Raw genomic sequence first — 26174 nt, 5'->3', positions numbered from 1 at the left:
AGGAGGTGTCAGAGGGGTCACCAAAGACCATCAGAAAACACATATTTCTGATAGCCTTAGGAACCCCTTTGGTAGAGAAGGCTGAAGAACTCTCCACCAGTCCTTCTCTTCCTTTGTGAGGTGAATCCTCACAAATTTGTGCCAAATCCATCGTTGTTTGGGTTCACAGTGCTCTCCAGATGTCGGTGAACTACATCTCCCCAAAATCACTGTCAATTCCTCGCAAATTGGGGTGCCGATTCAGAAAATTGCATTGGATAGATCACATCAGCTCTAGTTTCTGATACAGAACATATGCCATCCAGTAGTCGGCATCTGCTTGCCCACAAAAAACCGTATTTAATAATCTAGAGCTGATGTGGTCTATCCACATCAGCTCTGTGGAAAGGATCAGAAATAAAATTAATAAAAGAAAATAAAGAGGAAGGTGGTTTGCGGACTGGGCCGGATTTTCGTTCTCATGGCCCACAGGTTGAGAACCACGGGGGACCCTATATCCCAGAATATCACGGCAGAAAATCCCACATTATCTGAGTGTGGACTCCGATAACCCAGTTCAAAGCAGATATTGTGGGATTTTCCACCTTGATATTCTGAGATATAGGGCTGTGTGGAAGAGCCCCGAGTTAAAAGAAAAGAGGGAGGTGTTAGTTCTGATGCTAAAAAAAACCAAAACCCCAAAAAGGCCCAATGCTCTTCCTTGCCTCGCAACAGGAGGCGAAACAGTGTCGCAATAACTGCAACCAACCGGAAGAGCGGGAGACAGACAGACCCCCTTCTTCTCTTTTTTCCCCTGAGGCATTTCGAGAAGTGGAAGGAAGGCGTGTGAGAGAGAGAGAAAGGGAAGGCAAAAGAGGAGGAGAAAAGGGAGAAAAAAAACCCCGCGGGTGAGGGGTGGGAGGGGAATGCCAGCCTGAACAACTTCCTACGAGGCTCCCCAGCGGCACGACAAGGAAGAAAGAAAGAAAGAAAGAAAGAAGAGGGAGAAAAACAAATAAATAAAACCCGGGCGACCTTTTCAACTCCTGCCAACGTCGGCCGGTCCCTGCCCCTTGGCAGCGTGGAGGAAGCGATGAATGGGCCCCAAAGGGAGGCGGCGGCGGGGAAAGAGAAAGGCTCCTGGCCGGCGTCGTCGTCAGCCCTCGCTGCTCCTCTTGCCGCCGCCCCGCATCCCACCCTCTCCCCTCGCTAGAAGGAAGGGGAAACCGCGGCGAAGTCTAGCGGGTTGCAGTCCTGCCCGAGGCTCTCCCTTTTCTCCATTCCCCCCTCCTCTTTTTTTGTTTTGGCGGGCGGGCTGCAATGCCGCTGCTATGACCCCGGAGTGAAGCCGAATTACAGACGTTGTCGCCAGACGCTGCCTTCCCTCCTCTTCCCTGACTGCAAAGACCATGAGGAGGTCGGCGCAAGGACTGCTCCTGCTTCCCTTTCTCCTCTTGCTGTGCCACGGCGAGGTAAGGCAGAAAAGGGGGCCACTCTCCCCCACAGAGACTGCGTTGGGTGGCCTTTCCTCCACTGTTGACCTACCTGTGCCTCCTTCCTTCCTACCTCCCCTCCCCTCCTCTTTTTCCTTGGCTGTCACACTGTGGAATTGATGCAGTATGACACCGCTTTCACTGCCCTGGCTCAATGCTATGGGATCCTAGGAGTTGTAGTTTGGTGAAGGCACTTCTCTTTGGCAGAGAAGGCTAAAGACCTATTAAAACTACAGCTCCCAGGATTATACTCTACAGCTCCCAGTAGAGTCTCGCTTATCCAACGTAAACGGGCTGGCTGAACGTTGGCTAAGCAAAAATGTTGGATAATAAGGAGAGATTAAGGAAAACACTATTAAACATCTAATTAGGTAATCATTATACAAATTAAGCACCAAAACATCATGTTATACAACAAATTTGACAGAAAAAGTAGTTCAATACACAGTAATGCTATGTAGTAATTACTGTATTTACAAATTTAGCACCAGAATATCACGATGTATTGAAAACATTGACTACAAAAATGTGTTGGATAATCCAGAATGTTGGATAAGCGAGTGTTGGATAAATGAGACTCTACTGTATATAGCAGTCATGGGCAAGCTTTGGCCCTTCAGGTGTTTTGGATTCCAACTCCCACAATTCCTAACAGCCTCAGGCCCCTTCCCTTTCCCCCTCAGCCACTTAAAAGGGTCCTGAGGCTATTAGGAATTGTGGGAGTTGGAGTCCAAAGCACCAGTTGGAGGGCCAAGGTATGCCCATGCCTGCTATATAGCAATTAGGTGCATCTATGCTGGCGCAGGAGCCCCCAGTCCCACAGCGGATTAAACCACTGAGCTGCTGAACTTGCTGACCAAAAGGTGAGCGGTTCAAATCCAGGAAATGGAATGAGCTCCTGCTGTTAGCCCCAGCCTCTGCCAACCTAGCAGTTCGAAAACATTCAAATGTGAGTAGATCAATAGGTACCGCTCCGGCGGGAAGGTAACAGCGTTCCATGCCATCATGCTGGCCACAAGACCTTGGGCGTCTACGGACAACTCCGGCTCTTTGGCTTAGAAATGGAGATGAGCACCAACCCCCAGAGTCGGACATGACTAGACTTAATGTCAGGGGAAAACCTTTACCTTTACTTACACTGCTGGAATTAATAGAGTTGATATCATGGCTCACTTGGAATTTCTTTTCTCATATATCAGTGGTTCTCAACCTGTGGGTTCCCAGGTGTTTTGGTCTACAACTCCCAGAAATCCCAGCCAGTTTACCAGCTGTTAGGATTTCTGGGAGTTGAAGGTCAAAACGTCTGGGGACCCACAGGTTGAGAACCACTGCCATATAGTGTATGGCCAAACTACATCTCCCAGGATTCCATTGCATTGAGCCACAGCTAAAGTTAAAGTCATACCAAACTTCTTTGAATATGTACCCGTGGACTGTTTTCTTTTTTTTTTTTAAAGGCTGCAAAAGCAACAACTAAATGGATTTCTCTGTTGTATTTTGTATTGGACCTATTTCATTGAGCCCTCCTTACAAGCTGATCCTAGGCAGAGCTTTGATGCATCTGGACACTTGTTGGACCCCCTCCCCCCCCCCCCCAGGTAGATCAGGAATAAATTGAACTGAATGAGAGACCATCCACACTGCAGAATTAAAGTAGTTTGACCTCGGTGGGTTGATGTGAATTTTCCGGGCTGTATGGCCATGTTCCAGAAGCATTCTCTCCTGATGTTTTGCCGACATCTGTGGCAGGCATCCTCAGAGGTTGTGAGGTATATTGGAAACTAAGCAAGGGATGTTAATATATCTGTGGAAGGTACAGGGTGGGAGAAAGAACTCTTGTCCATTGGAGGTAAGTGTGAATGCTGCAATTAATCACCTTGATTAGCATTGAAAAGCATTGCAGATTCAAGTCCTGTGTGATTCCTGCCTGGGGGAATCCTTTGTTGGGAAGTATTAGCTGGCCCTAATTGTTTCATGTCTGGAATTTGACCTCACTTTCACTGCCATGGCCCTATTTTATGGAGTCCTGGAAGTTTTCTGACAAAGAAGGATGAATATCTTATAGAACTACAAATTTCAGATTTCCGTAGCATTGAGGCCTGGCAGTGACTGTGGTATCAATCTGTTATAATTCTTCAGTTTGGATACAGCCAGAATAAGGGAGGAAGAACCAGGACTATCTAGGTTCTAGCTGCCCAGCTTGCTTTCTTATATTTGGACTTCAGAATCTGACACGATTGTTCAGCTTTAGGCTGCAGTGTTACTGGGGAGTATGTCATTCTTATTGAATTTAGAAGAAACATCAAACATTTTGTTGGTTGCTAATAGTTATTTGTAGAAGTGAACCCCAGACAGGTCTGTGTATACTAAGCTGCTAGAAGAGCTACCTATTTTCACTTCACTTCAGCTCTGTGCTCCCCACTTTTCCTGCATGTTGAAGCACTTACTCAAAATCTCTTGTCTTGCACTAGGTTCCCTTTAATTTTCTTGCTATACAGTGCTTACAAATTAGCATGGCTAAATGAAGATAAAAAGAAAAGATTCCTCCTTTTCCCTCTTCAGTATATATGTTTCAGTTTAAAAGTACAAGAAAAACAAAAGCCTCAATTCCAGTGTTGCTCACAATTGGCAAAGACCTCATAAATCAACGGTACCCTTAATTAATCAACACTTAATTAATCAACAATAAATTCCATTATTAAAAGGAGGAAGGGAGTGGGAGGAAAATGTGGCAACACCTTTAAGCTTTTTAGTATAGCATGACCTTTTGTTGAATATAAACCCACTTCTTTGGTTACAGAAGAGTGATATTAGCCATGGGTTATAAACATACATTCCATTGATTTGGTGGCTCAATTCAAGTGACTGGATTTAGAATCAAAATGCTTATTTGTGATTACAAACTGAGTAGATGATAAGGTTGTTGTGAGCTTTTCGGGCTGTATGGCTATGTTCCAGTAGACAATTTATTCATAAGTATAATGGTGTGATCGTGGACTATAATGGTGTAATAGGGAAGGATAAGAGAGAAAAGGAGTACCAAGACATCTTTAAGACTAACTGGTATAAATGAAATATTGTGTGATATTGATGTTATAGAATGGTAGTTTTAATGTGTTTGTAACTATGTAAAAAGAAATTCCTGTTTGATTAGGATCCATTAATCAGTCTGGAAAAAGTTTTTTGTTTGTTTTTTTTGTGTCAGGAGCAACTTAAGAAACTGCAAGTCGCTTCTGGTGTGAGAGAATTGGCCATCTACAAGGACATTGCCCAGGGGATGCCCGGATGTTTTACCATCCTGTGGGAGGCTGCTCTTATGTCCCTGGAATAGGATTGACTGATCCATGCTGTAATCTTGAATCTATGGTTCTTTCAATGTTTTTAAAAGTGCTTGTCTTAGAATAATGTTGTCAAAAGCAGCGGAAAACCAGATTGGTCCGTCTTCAGCAATATGTCTATCCGCCCCTATTACATCCGCACTTTGTCAACTTTAGAACACTTGTGTCACTATAGCAATCATGACATGTAGTTCTCTTTGCCTTACTGCGGATATGAGAGAGTCCAAAATAAGGATAAATAAAGTTGTTTGAAGTGCTGCAATGTGAGATTTGTTATGTTTAATGATAGGTATTGCTCTGTGCCTTCAAGTTGTTTCTGACTTACGAAGATCCTGTAGCAAACCCATTGTGAGGATTTATTGGCAAAATTAGTTCAGAGAGGGCTTGCTTTTGCCTTCCTCTGAGGCTGAGAGAGTGATGTGCCCATGCTGATTCATTCTTTAAAATACTTACGTTCAATAAGTGGCTCTATTTTCTGTGACATGGAAGATTGGGTATGTAGATAAGGAACATTGGCACCAGGCCTCAGAAGGACAATTTGGTCTATTGTCATTGCTGCTGCATTGTTCATTATTCTTTCAAAACTTCTCACTAGAAAATATTTTTTTCTCCTGGTAGTGAAAAGAGAATCATTGTATTACCCACTGTTGCATATGCCATTTGCAGCAGAAGAGATTATTGGGTCAGATTTTATTTTAATTTGGATAAAAAGGTAGAATCCTATGACCTAAGTTGCACCCTGGCCTGAACATTGCTATTTCTGGAACACTAATTTCAGGAAAGAGCAAACTATTTAAAATGATATATGTGATGGTTCTTGTTAACATAATAGCAAATAGATATCTAAGGTTGGAAAAATATAAAATACAGAACAATTTTTGTGGTTGTGAATGACCACAGAAATTATAGAAGACCACCATGGCTTGGGACTATAAGTCTTTCAGATCTACTGGAAGGATTATACCTACGGAGGTCTCTCAAGAACTGTTTTGACTTGATGTTCTCCTATGACGTTTATCCCAAATTAGGCAATGATGCAATAAAAAGTAGATTAGAATAATGAATTGCGAATTCTGTGTCAGGAGTAAGGCACCAGATCCTGTGTGACCTTGGAAACTAAGCAGGGTCAGCTCTTATTTTTACTTAGATAAGACATTTCCTATGAATGCCAGGTACTGTAGGCAATTATTTCAGTTGAAGGAATTGGCAAAACCACCTTTAAGTATTCTTTGCCTAAGAAAATCCTATGAAATTCATTGGGGTCACCACATGTTGATGGATGACTTAAGCATATACACACATAGAGAGGCTATTGTCGCCTCCTCTAATTTCACCTTCTAAGATCAAGGGTACATGCATTTGTCCTATACAATACATGTGCACACACACAGAATGTAGTGGGCATTCTCCACATGTCTTTGACCATTTCCTCAGCAATTAAATATGTGGTTTTGTGCTTTCTCAGAAGCAGATGAAGGATGTTTAGCCCCTGGGGCAATGTGTCATTCTGAACTTTGTTTCATACTGTGTTTACAAGTAAGTGGAACTTATAGTGCATAAACCTTAATGTCATTGGAGAATTTGCAGTGAATTTCGAGTTGAATGCTGTGGTTCCTGCTACAACATTGAAACAAAAAACTAAACTACCAGCTCTCGGTAAGTAATCTTCAGCTCTTCTGTGAGTTCCATTTGCTGTCATTACCAGTAGCCCCACAATACCTTTTAAGAGCAATAGCTATTGATCTAGCCTAGCTTATTGTTGTGTGCTTTCAAGTTGTTTCTAACATATGGCAACCCTTAGGTGAACCTGTGTTAGGGTTTACTTGACAACATTTGTTCAGAGAAGGTTTGCATTTGCTTCTCTCTGAGACTGTGACTTGTCCAGTTGGTTTCTATGACTGAGCAGGGATTCAAGAGTAACTTGAATTACAGAGTTATAGACCAAGTGCTCAAACCACTACATAATGCTGGTCTACCTTTTAAAAAATATGCTAAAAGGTGACTAATGTTCATCAAGAAGTGAACTGCGTAAGGAGCAGTCCTAGAGTTCAACTTTTGACAATGTAAAGAGCACCATTTTGGCAGTGTGTGCCATCATCATCAGTATTTATTACTTGCGTCTCTGAATTAATTGAGGTGGTGAACAACATGAAATAACATATACCCTCATTTAAAAAGCACATAAAACCAATACATTTAACATACACATAGTAATAAATACTTTGAAATGTATTATTTAAAAATAATTCTGATAGGTCTACCAGAAGACACTGCTTGACTCCATTGCTTCACTTTTGGTTATAACTGGTTTGGTAATTTTTTTATTTTGTGTCAAAAGCATTCCATAAATAAATTAGTTTAAAAACTGATAAAATAAAGGGATCACAAGCAGCTAAATAGTTTTAGACCAAAAACGAGAAACAGCGACTACATTGTCTGTAGCTTTAAACAGTTCTTCCTCTGTGCATGAGGCACTTTGGTAAAATTGAGAGGAGTTGTTGTTTGTGTCATCCTGTACAGATTTACTGGGGAATACATTTTTGTAGAGCAGAAATGACAGTTCATCAGATTACTATCAGATTACTAATGTGGCCCCAAGTCTATGGCAGCCTAAAGTCCTAAGGCTTTGTTGTGCTGGACTAAGACCTGGGACATTTACATTCAAATTTCTTCTCAGCCTTGGTGCTTTATTGGTGATTTTGAGATAGACACTCTTTCGAGCTTCAGTTAAAATGTTATACACTTCTTCTTTTTAATGAATTTGCATTCCTTTCCAAGAAGCTGTTTACACTTTATTATGACCAAGGATTGAGGAAGACTGTCACAGTTCCCATGCAATGTGCTTAAGCAGTGTTGCTACTGGTTAATTAATAACAAATGCTCTTATTCTAGTCAGCTTTTAAATCCCGTTTACTTCCCTAATCCTACCACAAGCCTATCACAGTACTTTTATCTACTTTTCACAGAATAATGGAGACACAGAGGAGAGGGAAGGAGTGGCAACCAACAGGCATGTGGTGGAGGTTTAAAGGAGAATACCCTCTGGCATGTGAAATATTTCAGTCACAACATTATAAGATAATTTTCAAAAAAGCCACATTTTCTCCTTGAACTGGATCATACAAAGCAAAACTGGAAAACTCTTCAGAGGCTCAGCCAGTCAGAACATCACCTCAGTCGACTTTGCTTTTTCCTCCCCCTTCTCTGACTAAGAAAGTGCAGGTCAAGTAAATGGAGCTGATACGTGAAGAGTAGCTCTTCCAAGTTTTGGTAGATAACTGTTTTTACATGGAACTGTCAGAGGTCTCTAATGAGGCCTGAGAGTCCTTTGGAGCAGCATGCAGCCTGAAGGGAGATAAAGCGGGGTATAAATAAATATAACAACAATAACAATAATACGATTTACACCCCTGACCTACTGCTTGCTGTCACAATCAGAAAGATGAGTGAAGGGCAAAGCCAGCATGAGAACAACTTTGCACAGAGAAAGGCAAAATGAGTCAGATGTTACATGGAGTTCCGGATTTACCATTGTGTTTAGGTGTGCTTAAGCACAGGACCCTGTTGGCCAGAGGGCCCATATTCCTGCCAAAACATTTTAATGATGGATTTTGCTTATGTGGTGCAATTCTAAATTTGAAGGCATCTGTTTCAGCGTGATTCCAGACATATAATGATAGAGCTGATAGTCTATGGAAGTGTCCCACAAAGCTGGCAGTGTAGAACTACCCGGGCTATCTCCTTCAGGGCCCAAAGAAGGGGCGTAACCAGTACAGGGCCTCATTTGTCCTAAATCTGGTACTGGCTACTTGGGAGAGGGTGCTCCCCCAGCCCCAGTATCCCTGGCTCAGTCCTGGGGAGAGTCTGACCATAGGAACCAAGCCTATCCATTATTTTTGTTACATAATTCTATGAATGTATAACCTCTGCATTCATCCAAGAATTAAAATAGTGATTAAAAGGGAGCAACACAGCTATTCGGTAAGGTGAAAATGCCATGGTTGGGGAAAGAAGAAGGATTTAACCTGATACTGAAATAAATAGAATGGACTCTCCATTAACCAGCACCCATGGGGATTGGAAGATGCTAAATAAATGTAGTTTCTGGTTGTTTGAGAGTTACTATTAAAAATAGGCCTAGTTATACCCCATACTATACCATACCACAAATTCTGTATTGACTTGATATCAATGTTGAAATAAAAATATTAAAAGCAAATTAAGACCTAACGATAAACTTAAGGTTTACTATATTATAAAAACAGTTATGTGCATGCAGTATTATTTCTTCAGTATTTGTCGGTTCCTGGGGAGTTCCAGTTGCTTGACTTCCAGTTAACTGAGTCTACTGTACTGTGTCAGAATGAGGTGCAAAAGGGCATGCCAGAGTCAGGTGATCAGTGAAGGAAAGGTCCTGTCTTTTGCAACCGGCTTTTGAAGATGAGTGGCCTTCTGGCGATTTAGGTCATCATCCACCCTCTACCAGAGCCCACTAGTTTGTAGACTTTGAAGGGGGGGGGGGGGTTGGCAAGCCCTCCACTGCTTCTATGCTTTCCCAAAGCTGTGGGGAAGCAGTGAAGGGCTTGCCAATAACCCTACTTACTGACAGGCTTTGGAAGAGAAGCAAACCTATGAATAATAATTACATCTGTAAATGCCTAACTATGAATGTTAAAGGCCAACTGTATACCATTGATTTTTATTTTTAATTTACATATCAATTTCATATGTTATGGCTGTACTTCATGATGTGGGTACTTTAAGACATTTCTGTTTTAAAAGGGGTTGGCAGGAGTGAGGAAATTCCTACATATGAACATCACATTTATGGACCTGACCAGCTCAGTGTAGGACAGGAATATTTTAAATTCCTGGATGACAGCTTGTTTTTCTTAGTATCCAGACAACCATTATAATAATTATGTTTACTGCAGGGTTCCCTTAATTAATGAAGTTTTCAAACAAAGCTTTTATTACCCAGTGACCTTGCCACCTCATGGAGTTTCTAGATGTCATATAGTTTTCGCTGTATCTTTTCATGTTTTCTTATCACTGCTTCCATTTTCTACTTTCCACGAAATCTCTGCTAATAAGGAAAAGATGGAATATCTGGACAGTACTTTTTGATTTATAGTACTAGGAGCTGTCCATTTTGGAAATATCCTTACATCCTATATGGGCTTGATGATTTGAGAGGTAATACAGTTTTAAAGATTTTAATCTACTAACTAAGCAGTTCAAATAATACATGTCACACACAGGAGAGCTTACATCTGCAGAGTGGTGGTAATGATAAGAATGACAATGATCTCTATCCTGTAGAATTATTGGATGGATGATTGGGAAAAAGCATGTGAAGCACTTCAGAGTAAACTGCGTCTCTATTAAAGTGGTAATCTGTTGGTACCATTTCTGGGACCCACTGAAAAAGTCTATCTATTGTATGTTTGCTATGGTCTACTTTACTTGATATTACCTTATTTTCATTTTAATATTGTCTTTGTTGAAATATTAGGGCTTGAATCCTTTTTAGTGCCAGCTGGAATAGATCTGCTGACTTGCTGGAATTTGCTCAATTGTCGTTTTACCAAATTACCATTGATTCAGTGGGTTTACTCTGGTTGGGAATACAATAGGATTTAGGCCCAGTAGTGTGAAAGTGTGTGTCTGTAATGAATTAGTACACAAGCTGTATATTATAATTGACAAGCTAAGTAATGAAAATGAAAAAGCTACAAATGGAAAAGCATAAATGGCTCACAACAATAAAATACATTGTAGAAGTAGATAGTCAATTCGCCATATTCACTGTGATTGCAATTAGGGGCACAAGACCCCCGTGAAACTGAAAAATGGAATAAAGACATTGCTAAAAAAAATTAACTGAGCAAATACCTCTCTAGAAATGTCCAGGTGTTCCAGCGTGACTCTGTGGAAGCTGACTACAAAATCACACTGGAGGACCTAGAGCAGTGATTCTCAACCTGTGGGTCCCCAGGTGTTTTGGCCTACAACTCTCAGAAATCCCAGGCAGTTTACCAGCTGTTAGGATTTCTGGTAGTTGAAGGCCAAAACATCTGGGGACCCACAGGCTGAGAACCACTGCTATAGGGTCACTGTAAGTTCCAGTTGACTTGTAGGCACATAACAGTGAAAACAGACCAAGTCTATATTGTCTTATGTTGTGAAAATGATCTTGCTGAGTATGTGGACTGTAATGAAGAAATGCTTCTTTGAAAACAGTAGTTACCTGGAACTGCATTACTTTAAATGACAGAATATTTACGAATAATGTTCTATAATGCTGTAGTGTTTTGTGCATGCGTGTGCAAGGATACACAAAATTAGATACTGTATAAAATGAGACACATACAATAATTCCCTAAAGGAGTTTTAAAACTTCTATGTAGTGCAAGAGGGGTATTTATTTATTTCGTGTCAAAACACTGCATAATAAATAAGTTTAAAAGTGATGAAATAAAGGAATCACAATTAGCTAAATAGTTTTAGATCAAAAGCGGGCAACAGCGACCGCATTATCCATAGCTTTAAACAAGAGGGGTAGAAAATGTATATGATAGCAGCTTTTTCTGTAATATTTGATGCCATCACTAAGACTCACAGACCTGTGTATGTTTCAACATGTCCCTCAGTGCTACCTAATACGTGGAGCTTACTGTGTAACATTGTCATGCCATATATATTCCTGTTTGTTAAAGAAACAAGGTGTGTTGGGAGTATAATATGATGTGCTAGATACATGGTGAGGAAGACTATTTACCACAAATACCAGGTTTACGGCTGGAGAATGTAGACATTGGCTAGTTTCAAGACCTAGCAGTGAAATGATTCCTTCTTTCAGAAACAGTGTTTCATACATATGCAAAGCTTTTTAGAGTTATTGCCTTTCCAGACAAGAAAAAGATCTGCATATTCTTTCTGCAGATTGTCAAGTCTGGCTAATTGATGCCTCTTCAGTTAGAAGTCAGAGAACATTTATAATTGCCTTCCCCCAAACAGATAAGCAAATGGGTAGCCGAATGCAGGCATATAATAATGGGCTTTGTATTTAGAACAAATATTAGCTCTTCAGTCCACGGATTACAGCAAGCATTTCACCCCCAAGCTACTCAGGTAGTTTCCATTCACAGGAGGAAACAAATCTGTACGCACACACATGCACATTCCTATCATATCTTTAGTCTTTGCAAGTTGATTTTTATTTCTTTCCTTCTACAGGTGGTTCTTGCTAAAAACTTCCAATCTTGGCTTTCATATATATAAAATATGGAAGATTCTTCCATGTTGACCTGTACATATGTTGTGGTCATAATAAAATGTCCTGGTTTATAATTCAACAACCATAGAGACTAGTTGTGGAGCATACAAATCATGACCTTTTTGATAGCACTACTCTTTTCTTGTTGCCTTTTAGATAGGCAGTAAAAAAAAACTGCCTATCTAAGGCACCAGGTCCTACCTGATCTTGGAAGCTAAGCAAGGTCAGCCCTGGTTAGTACTTGTGTGGGAGATAGCTAAGAAATACCAGGGGCTGTAGGCTATGTTTCAGAGGGAAAAAAAGGGAAAACAACCAAGTATTCTTTGCCTAAGCCCTATGGAGTCAGAATGTTGTCTTTCAGGAACTGACAACTCTGCTTTTGTCCAGTGTTGGTATGTGAGCTTTGGCCCAAACACGTAATCTCATGTGGTGCTACGCTGCAGCTTACTCCAAGCCCTAAGGTAGAATGGGATAATCAACATAGTTGCTTCATTGTCTGTTACCTGATACATTTTTCCTACTGCCAAGGACTTTTATATGTAGTATAAAACTTGGTATCTTTACCGATTGGCGAGAGCTTTCCATATTTTCTGTCTTTATTATTAGTAATTTGTGTCTCCTGGTACTGAGTAGGGAAAAAATGGAATGGCCAGATGTCGCTTTAGGAATAACTTATCTTCTCAGATTTTTCTTCAAAATTCATGTCCTGCAATTTGAGGTTCTGTGCATATATGCTGAAATAATCAAACTTTTGTTATAAGTTTGTGAATCTTTTTTTAAGTTGATATATCTAATGTTATCATATAATTTTACTGAAAAAAATGGAAATGTTTGTGAAGACTTTTGAGTCATGATTTGTTATGTATTTGTAAAGAGGTAATAGATGCTATATGTGCCTACTCTTTGATTTAAATATGTACAGTGAATTGTTAGGAGGGATATTTTTAGTTAGCCAGATACAATTACTTCATTGAGGTTATTACATCCTTACGTACAGTGGCTTATCTGCTAAGAAAAAGAAATGTGACATGCATTTTAAAAATATGACATGCCTCTTTTGAAACCAGTGCAGTTACCATTATGTGGATGAATTAAATGTTTAACACTGTGAGAAAAGAATAAAACATCTATTTCCATAAACAGAGAATCAGGAAGTAATATTAAAAAGCTTCAGCAATGCATGAAGGAATACGTGGAACTAATGTTCTTATAGCAACAAGATGAGTCCGCAACCAGAGATGGACTTCAGTAATCATGGAACAATATCAATATCAGCCATAGATGTTTGACTTCTGAAGTTCTGTTCATTTATGAACAGGCGATTTCCCTATAATTTTCATATACTATATGGGTTATTTGTTTATCCTGTGACATACAAGAATAACATACATACATATATATATATATATATATATATACACACACACACACACACACACACACACACACACACACATATACATACACACACACACACACACACACACACAGTAGAGTCTCACTTATCCAACACTCGCTTATCCAATGTTCTGGATTATCCAACACATTTTTGTAGTCAATGTTTTTAATATATCGTGATATTTTGGTGCTAACTTCGTAAATACAGTAATTACTACATAGCATTACTGCTTATTGAACTACTTTTTCTGTCAAATTTGTTGTATAACATGATGTTTTGGTGCTTAATTTGTAAAATCATAACCTAATTTGATATTTAATAAGCTTTTCTTTAATCTCTCCTTATTATCCAACATATTCACTTATCCAACGTTCTGCCAGCCCGTTTACTTTGGATAAACGAGACTCTACTGTAAGACAGGTGCCCACCAGTTTATGACGGATAAGCGGGGCTCTACTGTATAAAGTCTGTCACTGACTCCACGTTTTCTCCTATTTGCCAGTTATCAACCAGTCTGGTTGCCATAATCTTGGTTTTCTTGATGTTTAATTGCAGCCCAGCTTTTGCACTTCCTTCTTTCACCTTGGTGATAAGGCTCCTCAGCTGCCCTTACTAAATATGCTTTTTTGTATTTACTGCCTTTCTTTTAAGGCCTTAACATAGGGAGGCTTTATCCTAAAGAAGGGCAAATCAGCTACTTGGTGGCTGCATAACAGATACAGCTGATTTGAGTTAACATTGGCAAAGGATGGTTAATGCTACCTTGAAGCATATTAACAAAAGTTGTGAGATACTCTTGAACTTCCCTAAAATACTTGCTTGTCTGCATTTTGGGCAAGTGAACAGTTGTACCACTTTCTATTCAAAAAGTGTCTGCAGTTGTTCACACTGCCATCCTGCTTTTCCCACGCTTGGGGACAGTACCTACTGTATCCTATGTTGCGTTTGTTTCTTGGTGCCTGGAGTGATGCTACTCAGAGCGATGAGGCAATCTGAGAAGAAAGAGGAGAAAGGAGGCAGCATTTCCACATTCCTTGCCTCCCCATCTTGCAGTGCTTTATTGCTTTGGCCATCATCATTAGAGGTGCTGAGTGGTGACCAGTGCTATTTTCATGCTGGTTCCATTGTAGACGTCACCAAACCACTGAATCAGTGGACCATGGCGAAGCTGATCTGGAGTATCTGTTTCTGGCTCATGTAGATGCACTCATAGCTGCAGCCAGTGAAAACCTATGTACATAGTGAGCTGTAAAGCACCAGTGATCTGATATAATGGGAATTCCTTGGTTAAAATTCTACCTTGTTCATGAACTCACACGGTTGTAGACGAGCCATTAATTCCCATAACACCTAGATCCTGCAACATGAGGGCAATAGTAGTGATTGATCCTTGCAAAGTTGTTGCAAGAATGATTGAGGCAATGGTTTGAGGCTCTTTGAACACACACACAAGCGCTAAAGATTGTATGTGGATCCTTCTTTAATACCATAATTGTCTCCCAAATTAGTTTACTACAAATAAAATCTTCATATAAAGTCATTCTTAAAATCTAAAGGATAAAAATGGCTCTGTGTGATGTTCATGTGTATATGCATGTAAATTCAGGAAGACAAGCAGGGGAAATATAAGAAGTACCTGAAAGGATCTTGACTATTTATCTACACAGAGAGCCCCCGGTGGCGCAGTGGATTGAACCCTTCAGCCAACAGGACTGCTGACCGACAGGTTGCTGGTTCGAATCCGGGGAGAGTGGGTGAGCACCCTCTTTCAGCTTCAGCTATCATGCAGGAGCATGAGAAAAGCCTCCCACAAGGATGGTAAAACATCAAACATCCTGGCGTCCCCTGGGCAAGGGCAACGTTCTTGCAGACAACCAATTCTCTCACACCAGAAATAACTTGCAGTTTCTCAAGTCACTGCTTACACACAAAAAATAATCTACACAGTATAAATATTTTGATGATCGGTCATGTCACATATTTTCATATTAGTGTAATCTACTTTCTGTAACATCCCTTACGGACTGCTATTTTCTCAGTCATTTCTAATGCACCGCAGTATGTTGTTCAACTGGTTGATGTTTGCTTTCATTCACATTCTTTACACTCATTTGAGGAACAGTTTCCTGGTTTAACATGAAATAAAGAGCAAAGTCTTCGGGTCATTGCAGATAAGCAATACTATTCTTGGATGTGGACTGTATAGAGAATGTCCTGGATTTCAACATTTCATACTAGCCCCTGCTCTTTGTTTTCTATGGGGACTGGGGGAGATCCATCCTTCAGTAGCATATGGAAAGATATGTTCACACCCTAAGCAAAACAATGAAACTAAATTGTATTGATTTCAGTATAATTTGCTTGTAAACCACCAAGCGTATTTAGTAATGTAGTCCTGAAGTCCCATCTTACTATTTGCCATGCTGTTGAAACTCATGGTAGTTGTGCCCTAAAACATCTGTCAGAAGTCCTGTTGAGAAAGATAGAGAGTGCAGTGTTGTTCATAGAAAGGCTATAACAGTTGCAACTTCTGTATAAAAACAGGACAGCAATTTTATATACTTAATACTACTACATGAAGATGATCTGATTGAAAAATCAAATTCAACTAACCTTTCTGGGATTATGGCCTTCAAAATATAGATGAAAGGAGCTACAATTTCGATGTTTTTCTGTGGCAAACATTTCTGAATCAATTAAGAATATGGAAGCAGCCACTCTGTGTGGTGGGCTAGAACATTCATCTGTGTGAAGAAGACACTATTATCTTAGAGGTTGGATTTTCTTTCCCAAGGCAATACAGGCAGTCCACAACTTACAAACAAGATAAGTTTTGTAGGTTTGTTTGGTTTCCAAGAGTTTTGTTATGCTTAACTGCCATCCAATTGACTTACCAGGATCATATGGATGAGAGACCTCAAAGTCAATCTGTTGCCAACAGCCTTGCTCAGATCTGGCAGATGCAGGCCTATGGCCTGCCTGGAATGAGGTCTTACTCTTTTCCTACTGTTTTCTACTTTACCAAATGTTATTGTCTATAAGTGAGCCCTGTCTTCTCATAGTATATTCAAAGTTGGACAGTATCAGTTTAGTCATCTTAGCTTCTACCTATGATGAAGTTAAAGCCTGATTTGTTCTAGAACCTTGTCTTTTCAGCAGTTCATGGTATCCATAGTATTCTTCTCCACATCTCAAATGAGTTGATTTTCTTCCTATCCACTTTCATGGTCTTGCTTTCACAACCATACAGTAAAACGGGGAATACAATGGCCTAGGTATTTCAGTCTAAATCAAGACACAGTTTGTCTTGGAGGATGATAGCGTTAATACAGATGCAGAAATATATTTCCAGACTGTTCTAGATGAAGGCTTGAATTATTGCAGTGCAAAGGTAGAGGTCAAGGTATTATATTAACAGCACAGATCCTTAAACTGGACAAGAATTTAGATTTGTTTTAGAGCTAATATTGTGCTGTCCAGTAATACTTGATGGAGATTTTTAGATGTGTTTAAGGAAGTAAAAAATTAGTAATGACACATTTTCTAGGTAAATATTTGTTCATCAGCATTGCCCTACAGAATGGTAGGGAGAAAAAATAATGTGAAAATAGCACCAGTTTTCGTAGAATTAATCTGGGATTTCTGAGGATAATTACCTATACATAAGATAGATTTATCTTTATACAGTTAATTATAAAATATGACATCTAATTCTCATCTTTTGTGGTCCTATATCTGCTGGTGACAAAATGAATAACCTTCCTGTGACGTCCCTGATACCCCTTTTAAAGGAAAGTGGACCAAGAGCTGTAGGTTGTGTGTAGGTGAGAGTAAAAGGAGAAGTAAGTCAACCATGATGCCAGAAAAGCTGAAAGCTGGAATGGGTTGAGGTGTGTGAGGGACTTGAGATAATAAAAAAGCCTTTCCTGGCTATATTTTGAAGCAAGAGGTCAGGTGAACAAAGGTGAAATTATTCCATTTTGTTATTATTTTGCTTCAGGCTTATTTACTAAAAGGAGGGCTTTTTTACTTGGAAAAAAGATCAAACAGTATGAGGGATATGCAGGGCAAGATCAGGAAGGAGATAGTTAAAAAGAGCTCCTAGATCAGGCATGGGCAAACTTCAACTGGTAGGCTGTTAGGAATTGTGGGAGTTGAAGTCCAAAACACCTGGAAGGCCAAAGTTTGCCCATGTCTGTCTTAGATGCTTTCAGTGAGTTAATCTCCAGGGTTGAAGGAGCCTGCAGGTTTATATGATCTCCTGTCTGTACTCTCCTTGAAACATTTTGGATGTGTGTGATCTGCTTGAAAAATGAAAATAGGCAAATTTTCCATCGAAAAGACGGAAACAGGTCAGTCCAGATGTCTGTGCCAAATAGAACAGATGTCACGGCCAGGCAGAATTCTCATATAGGGGCAGTTTCTAATATTTGATTAATTCAAACAAGGTAGTTATTTCTTACATATAATAGCCTTAAACGTTGTTGGAAATATATGAAGTATGTACTTCCAGACACTTTCTAAAATGTATTATGTTTTGAGTATATCTGGAATGCTCGAACATTTTGGATTTTGGATTTTATTTTCAATTTTTTGTATATTTGCAGCATAATGAGATACCTTGGAGATGGGACCCAAGTCTAAACATGAAATTAATTAATGTTTTATAGATACTTTATATACATAGCTGGAAGGTAATTTTATTAAGAATATTTTAATAATAGTATGCATGATACAAAACTTGTGTGCACCAAGCCACAACTATCTAACCCACCAATGTGGACAATTTTGGAGCATTTTGGATTTTTTTGGGATTTGCAAATGAGGGATATTCAGTCTGTACTAGTATAATGCCACTAGATTGTACAGGTAAAAGATTTCATTTTCAGCAGCTTTGTTTTATTGTTTTATTTTAGAAATTTGTGTTTTCTCCAACACCCACATTTGAAGATATGGTGAAACCTGCATCAGCATTTGAAAGGAAACTAAAAGGTATAACCAAAGCTTTAAAAAAGCAGCAAATGAAGACAGTAATTTAAAAATACAAGCAACACGAGGAAAGAATCGGTAAAAGAAGTCAGCAGTGCAATGATAGCTATTCTTTCACGTAATATAAAAGAATATAACCACTAAAATTCAAACTTATACTTTAAATAAAAGCAGCTGAAAACAAATATTTTCAGATCTGTGTAAAAGTATGGAAAGGCTAGATATATTTCTGGGGGTAGGGAAGTTTCAAACTTAGGGACTACCGTTCAACTAATTTTGAGGAAATGCACTTTTTTGTTACAATACCTACTGTGAAATTTGCAGGCATACCAAATAACATCTCATGATGTGCTTCAGCAAAGACTGGCTTGTTTGTCTCTTTGGCTGTTTGAAAAGTGGTGATGAGTTGCGATACAGTTTAACAGTTTGATAGGGCTCATGATTTATACACTTAGTTGGAAATATAGCTGTGATTTTATATGTCTGGGCCTAAATATTACCTTCATAATATTGTTTATAGTAACTTAATTGTTTTTTCTGCTGTGTTGAGTATGTATTGTGAACACTTCCCCAGCTATTGACTTCAAAACATTATCTACAAATGGCATTGCAACATCATTGTTGACATCTAACTTGATTGTCACTCCCTGTCACATGTTCAGTGTTTTGTCTTGGAGATACTGCGAGTGTCTTTCTTACCTTTTTCCTACACAACGTAGTTTGTTGAAACCTAAAATTATTTTGACTCCTAGAATTTTGGAAAAGAACTGCATCCAGTCTCTGGGCACAAATCTTTTTGGAAATAAATATCAATTATAACCTTGTTGAAAAGGAAAAAAGCTGTCATATCTCTTTGGCAAATGTGAATCTCCATGAACATGTGGAGACCACCTTTTGAAATCCACTAGCCAAGAAAAGATTGACCTTGTTAAAAGTCAACTCTTTGAACCTGTGATATTCACAAATATTTATGTAATTGCACACAGGTAATTCAGGTGTTAAACTGAAGAACCATGTCTTTGAACTCCCAAGGACAGAGACATGCCACTACAAAAATACATTTGGTTAGCAGGGGATGGTTTCTTTAAAGATGAAATTGTAGTTGCATTTGCCCAAAACATATACACTCCCTTTGAAAACATTTTAGTTTAAAATATGCACTCAGAGATAAAAAAAAACAAAGTCTTACTTGAAAAATAACATCTTGTTTACTCATAAACATATTGTATTAATTCACCATACAGACACATTTCTTATTGTAGTTCAGTTACAGATAAGATATTGCTTCTTTGTGTTGAGTACACACAGGGTATCATTCTTAATCAATAGTCCATAGCGTATAGTATAGTTGTACTCACTGAAGTTCATAAACATACATGCATCCACCTCTACTGAGGTCCAAAGCAAGCTTATTCCATTGAAGTCCAAACAGCAACATGCATCCACCTCCACTTAGGTCTGGAGACATACAGAATACAAAATGGAGTCCTGACTCTGAACATGCTCAGTATAATCACATGTCTATAACCCTTCCCACACCAAAGAGGTGCAGTCAAACTGTCAAATCCATGTACACATAGAATACAGGTTAGCAAAATATATACATCAACAAAGAAGTAGTGAGAGGCTTGGGAGGATGCTATTTCCAACATAAAAAGATCTATCAATTTCAGAATAGTATGTCATGGGTCAGGTGAGATTCTCCAAGCCCTTGTTCATGAAGACATCTCAGTATATTTTCGGTGGGAAGGTCTGACAAGAATCCTCTCCCAGCTGATCTATCGTGCAAACAAGATCATGCCTGGATGCTGCCTTTCAGCTAACTGGTTGCTACAAAATATAGCTTTGTCTCTAATATAAATTGCAAGTCAAGATTCCAATTTCCTGTTTGTTCACCTGTACAGCATTTTTGTAAGATGGCAACCATTTCCATGTATATCAGCCAGAGGCAAGCCGTACAATTATTATTCATAGATTCCTTTACAGTTCCCATTATTTGCTGGCATTTCAACAGTGAATTTGTAGAGGAAAGTTCCTCTGTGATTATTTCACCTGTCCTAAACCAGCTTCAGTGAAGTAGTCACGTTTAGCTGTTTTGGTTGATTGTTTGCAGAAAGCCTTGGCTATGATTTTATTCAAGAAACTGGCTACAAAAATGTTGGTGTACACAAGTCAGAGAATAACAGCTTCTTCTTCTTCACTAGCTGCACAACTTCTATAACCTAAAGCCAGTATATTTTACATATTTATTTGTCTATTTAGCATTCCCCCTTTCTCCCACATGAAACTCAAATCAACTTACAATGTAAGTTGAAAACAAAACCGCTAAAACAATGTGAATTATTAAAGTTTTTTTTTTAAAAAAACAGTCAAATTGAAACTGTACTTTTTAAAACAGTAACTTTAAAATATTTTTAAATGAAGTACATATAAAAAACCAGCACACTGTCCATGTTTTTCTACCCTGGTCAGTTACTGCTGAAAGCATGTTTAAATAGGAAAGTCTTAGGCCCCTTCCACACATCTGTATAAAATCCACATTGAACTGGATTATATGGCAGTGTGGACTCAGATAACCCAGTTCAAAGCAGATATTATGGATTATCTGCAATGTATTCTGAGTTATATGCCATTGTGGAAGGTCCCAAAAACTACAGTTGAAGAATCTTTTTATTCTGGGATAAAAAAGCCCAACAACATAGTATAGCAGCTTGATATTGCTATACAGTCAGGGGAATCATAGAATCATAGAATAGTAGAGTTGGAAGAGACCTCATGGGTCATCCAGTCCAACCCCCTGCCAAGAAGCAGGAAATCGCATTCAAAGCACCCCCGACAGATGGCCATCCAGTCTCTGCTTAAAAGCCTCCAAAGAAGGAGCCTCTACCACTGTCCGGGGCAGAGAGTTCCATCAGAAGTAGATGCAGTGACTATCCAGGTGCTGTTGGACTGCAATTCTCATCATCCCTAAGTACTGGCCATGTTGGTTGCAGCAGGATCTGGAAGGGAACACATTCTCTGCCCCTTCTCTAATTAGTTCTAAATGTATTAGGGAAGAAACCATATGTAACTAAAAAGGAAGTTGAGATGTTATTTTTACAGGGCATGGAAGTTTCTTAAAGAGACAGTTATAAATGCAAACACAGACTAAAGCTCTGAATATGAGCTCATTGATATAGATTGAGGCAGGAATAAGAATACTAGAAGCTAACACAACATGTAAAATTATGAACAAAATTTATTTATTTTGTGTCAAAAGCATTGCATAATAAATAAATTTAAAAAGTGATGAAATAAAGGAAATCACAAGCAGCTAAATAGTTTTAGACCAAATGAACAAGATGCCTGCAGGCTTAGTGAACACTGCATTGCATCGAGGTAGCTGAAGTATAGCTAAACTTTATGGCTTCTCTGCTAAGAGTTAAAGTTTACATAAGCTTCTGTAAACTTACTTCTGTAAAAATAGGTTTTATTTATCTATTTAAAGCATTTTAATTTGTTTTACTTTCTTCCTTCCAAGACTTCCAGAATGGCTTCCAAATACCAGTAAATGTCCTCAAGGTTTTTTTTAGTGCAGAAGACATAGCACAGAAGAAGAAAAAAGATTGGGTGGGAGAAGAAAGAAGAAAAAAAAGCATAGATGCTCTTAGTCACAAAATTCATTAAATAAATCAATTCATATTTAAACTAAATTTATGTAAATCTTTGACATATTTTACTTATAGGCACCTGTTGAAGAGTTTTGTAGGGCTTCCTTTCTTATCCATGGAGCTGGGTAGCCCCTTTCTCTCACAAACTGTGTTCCCTTCAAAGCTTCACACTCTGCTTGCCTTTTCCATTGTTTGCAGGTACTGATAATATAGTGGTTTAGCATCTGGAAATATTGGTCAATATGAATTAAAAGCATGAGTTAATCATTAGACTCAAGGGGAAATTATTTTATCTCTAGCAGCTCCTTAAATATATGGTGTTATGCTGGTTCTCATTACAGAAAATAGTAACAGGAACATTATTCTTACCCTACACATACACACACACTGTAGAGACACACTACTATAGGGTATAATTAATTAGCATCTGTGTAGGTGCCTGAATTTTGCATGAGAGTGTGTTACCTTTTTAAATTGGATCATTACTACAGTGGATTTTATGTGCTTATCTCTTAGCAAGGAAAATACTTTAACATTGCAGTCAAGTACCTTGATGGTAAAGATACTTTCTTCTTATATAAGCTGTCTTGAAATCCTCTAGTCTGTTTTGAGGACTACTTGGATAAGAAAATAATGCCTTGATAAGCACAATGGTATTGTAGACTTGTTAAAATCCAATTTAATTTCCTCTGTGAGAGAAATTCCCACAATCTGTCTTTGATGAGTCTCTTCTTTTCCTTTTTGGCCCAGGGTCCTTCTGCTTGTTAAAACTCAACATAAGAAAAGATTAATTCTGTTTAGCAACAGTTTTTTGACAATGCTGTCTCCTGAAGAGGACAAGCTTCCCCCTCCAACCCAAAACCGGAACTAGCTTGGAATGACATTGTGGTGAAGCATCAATCTGCTGACACATGGTCAGAGATGGAAACATTTCCTTAGTGACTCATTGTGATAGGGATGCAAGGATGTAGACTTTTTGAAGAAAAGGCTAAGTCTGTATGCCTAAGCACACTAGAGAATACACATTGTTCTATGTATAAGACAGACCCAGTGTCCAAATTTTATGTTCCCCAAGTACCAAAGCCATTGAAAAATCCACAAGTTGTAATTGAGGATTATTTTGAATCAAATTCAGTGTAGTGATAAATACAAAGCATCCAGGCAAACATACAGGGGTGGGCAGACTATGATCCAGAGATTGATCACCAGCTTCTTGATTTAAAAAGGACAAAATTATTCAGCTTCTATATTTTCACAAACCCACCAGCTGCCTAAAAATAAAGTAAATATCTGAGCAGTTTCTATTTCATTTTTCCAGTTTTGGGGGTAAGGGGATTGGGTGGGGTTTGGTTCAGTTTGCAAAAAAGTAGCCACCTGTATTTGTCTGTCAGCCAGAATCATGTAGTGGCTTGGACACTGGACCAGGATACTGAGAGACCAGGGTGTGAATCCCTGCCCTGTTCTAGAAACTCACTGGGTGATGTTGGGCAAGTCATACGCTCTCACCTTTAGATGAAGGTAAGGGTGTCCGAACAAATTCTGCCAAGAAAACACTGTGATAGATTTGCCCTAGAGTTACCATAATTAAAATATTATTTGAAGGCATACCAACAACAAGCTTGTCTATTCTTCCTGAAAAGTGTGTTAAGCTACAACCTGAATCAAGACAAACACAAAGAGAAACTACTCTCCCATTTGGTTTTTAGCTTAGCGATTCAACCGTGTTGCATGTGTGCATGCGCCTTCAAGTCATCTTCTGATATCATAGTGTTATCTGAGATTTTGGTAGTTCTCTTATCTGAAATGTAGCCTGCAGCGCCTTATATTTGTTGGTGGCTTCCCATCCAAATGCGAATAAAGCTAACCCTGCTTCTCTTCCAACAACAGGTGGGAGGAAAGCCCTCAACCTCTGGATATTGTGTGTGAATTTCTGGATTATGAAACAGATGGGAAGAAGTTTAAATTCCTTTTATTTGTTCATGCTGGTCCTGATCTGCATCAGGATGACACACATCCTGATCTTAAAACAGAAATATCATAGCTTGTCATAGCTATATGCTTATCATAGCTTGTATTTTGACTGTCGGTAGATAATTTTGGTGATCTGAGCATATTTTTTGCCTTCCTCAGAGATATATGTTTTAGGCTTGTTACAACATCCCAAAGTGCAAATATTTGAGGGGAAAACTAAACTTTAAAGGATTTTAATTTTGGGATTTTAACATTGAAATTAAAGTCACAAGAAAATGATTTGTAAAATGAAGGATGTACATGCTCTTCTCATTCTTGAATTCAGTTTGTGTAATTCTCTCTTATACAGTGGGGAGGAGGGAGTATTTAGTCAGATACCAATTGTACTAGTTCTCCCACTTAAAAAGATGAGAGAGGCCTGTAATTGACATCATAGGTAGACCTCAACTATGAGAGACAACATGAGAAAATTCATCCAGAAAATCACATTGTCTGATTTTTCATGAATTTATTTGCAAATTATGGTGGAAAATAAGTATTTGGTCACCAACAAACAAGCAAGATTTCTGGGTCTCACAGACCTGTAACTTCTACTTGAAGAGGCTCCTCTGTCCTCCACTCATTACGTGTAGTAATGGCACCTATTTGAACTTGTTATCAGTCTAAAAGACACCTGTCCACAACCTCAAGCAGTCACACTCCAAACTCCACTATGGTGAAGACCAAAGAGCTGTCCAAGGACACCAGAAACAAAATTGTAGCCCTGCACCAGACTGGGAAGACTGAATCTGCAATAGGCAAGCAGCTTGGTGTGAAGAAATCAATGGTGGGAGCAATAATTAGAAAATGGAAGAGATGCAAGACCACTGATAATCTCCCTTGATCTGGGCCTCCACGCAAGATCTCACCCCGTGGGGTCAAAATGATCATAAGAACGGTGAGCAAAAATCCCATAACCACACGGGGGAACCTAGTGAATGACTTGCAGAAAGCTGGGACCAATGTAACAAAGGCTACCATCAGTAACACACTACGCCGCCAGGGACTCAGATCCTGCAGTGCCAGACGTGTTCCCCTGCTTAAGCCAGTACATGTCCGGGGTCACTGAAGTTTGCTAGAGAGCATTAGGATGATCTAGAAGAGCATTGGGAGAATGTCATATGGTCAGATGAAACCAAAGTAGAACTGTTTGGCAGAAACACAACTCGTTGTGTTTGGAGGAGAAAGAATGCAGAGTTGCATCCAAAGAACACCATACCTACTGTGAAGCATGGGGGTGGCAACAACATGCTTTGGGGCTGTTTCTCTGCAAAGGGACCAGGGTGACTGATCTGTATGCATGAAATAATGAATGGGGCCATGTATCGTGAGATTTGGAGTGCAAACCTCCTTCCATCAGCAAGTGCACTGAAGATGAAACGTGGCTGGGTCTTTCAGCATGACAATGATCCCAAGCACACCACCAGGGCAACGAACAAATGGCTTCACAAGAAGCATTTCAAGATCCTGGAGTGGCCTAGCCAGTCTCCAGATCTCAACCCTATACAAAACCTTTGGAGGGAGTTGAAAGTCCATGTTGTCCAGCGACAGCCCCAAAACATCACTGCTCTCAAGGTCATCTGCATGGGAGAATGGGACAACATACCAGCAACAATGTGTGCCAACCTTGTGAGGACTTACAGAAAACGTTTGACTTCTGTCATTGCCAATAAAGGATATATAACAAAGTATTGAGATGAACACTTGTTATTGACCAAATACTTATTTTCCACCATAATTTGCAAATAAATTCATGAAAAATCAGAAAATGTGATTTTCTGGATGTGTTTTCTCATGTTGTCTTTCATAGTTGAGGTCTACCTATGATGTCAATTACAGGCGTCTCTCATTTTTTTAAGTGGGAGAACTTGTACAATTGGTATCTGACTAAATATTTTTTCCCCACTGTAATACAAGAACTTGATTAAAAACAAAAGGACCCCAAAAAGACACTCTTAAAAGATGTAAAAACACTTAAAAGAAGTGTATTTGTCACTTGCATATGATGTTATGTGGCATGAATATTTGCATACTTCA

At 39.1% G+C, this 26174-nt stretch overlaps 1 protein-coding gene across 1 annotated transcript in view; it reads left to right on the top strand.

The window, feature by feature from the left end:
• The first annotated feature begins 1103 nt into the window (after nt 1-1103).
• The window catches only part of ptprj (protein tyrosine phosphatase receptor type J), a 107047-nt gene continuing 81976 nt past the window's right edge, over nt 1104-26174 (top strand). The window contains exon 1 of the mRNA XM_062967653.1: nt 1104-1451. Coding sequence (XP_062823723.1) covers nt 1389-1451 — 63 coding nt within the window. The 5' untranslated portion in view covers nt 1104-1388. The remainder of the gene's footprint in view (nt 1452-26174) is intronic.

Source organism: Anolis carolinensis, chromosome 1 (assembly GCF_035594765.1).
Source record: "Anolis carolinensis isolate JA03-04 chromosome 1, rAnoCar3.1.pri, whole genome shotgun sequence".
NCBI classification, from domain to species: domain Eukaryota; kingdom Metazoa; phylum Chordata; class Lepidosauria; order Squamata; family Dactyloidae; genus Anolis; species Anolis carolinensis.
This window is presented reverse-complemented; position numbering and strand designations above follow the sequence as displayed.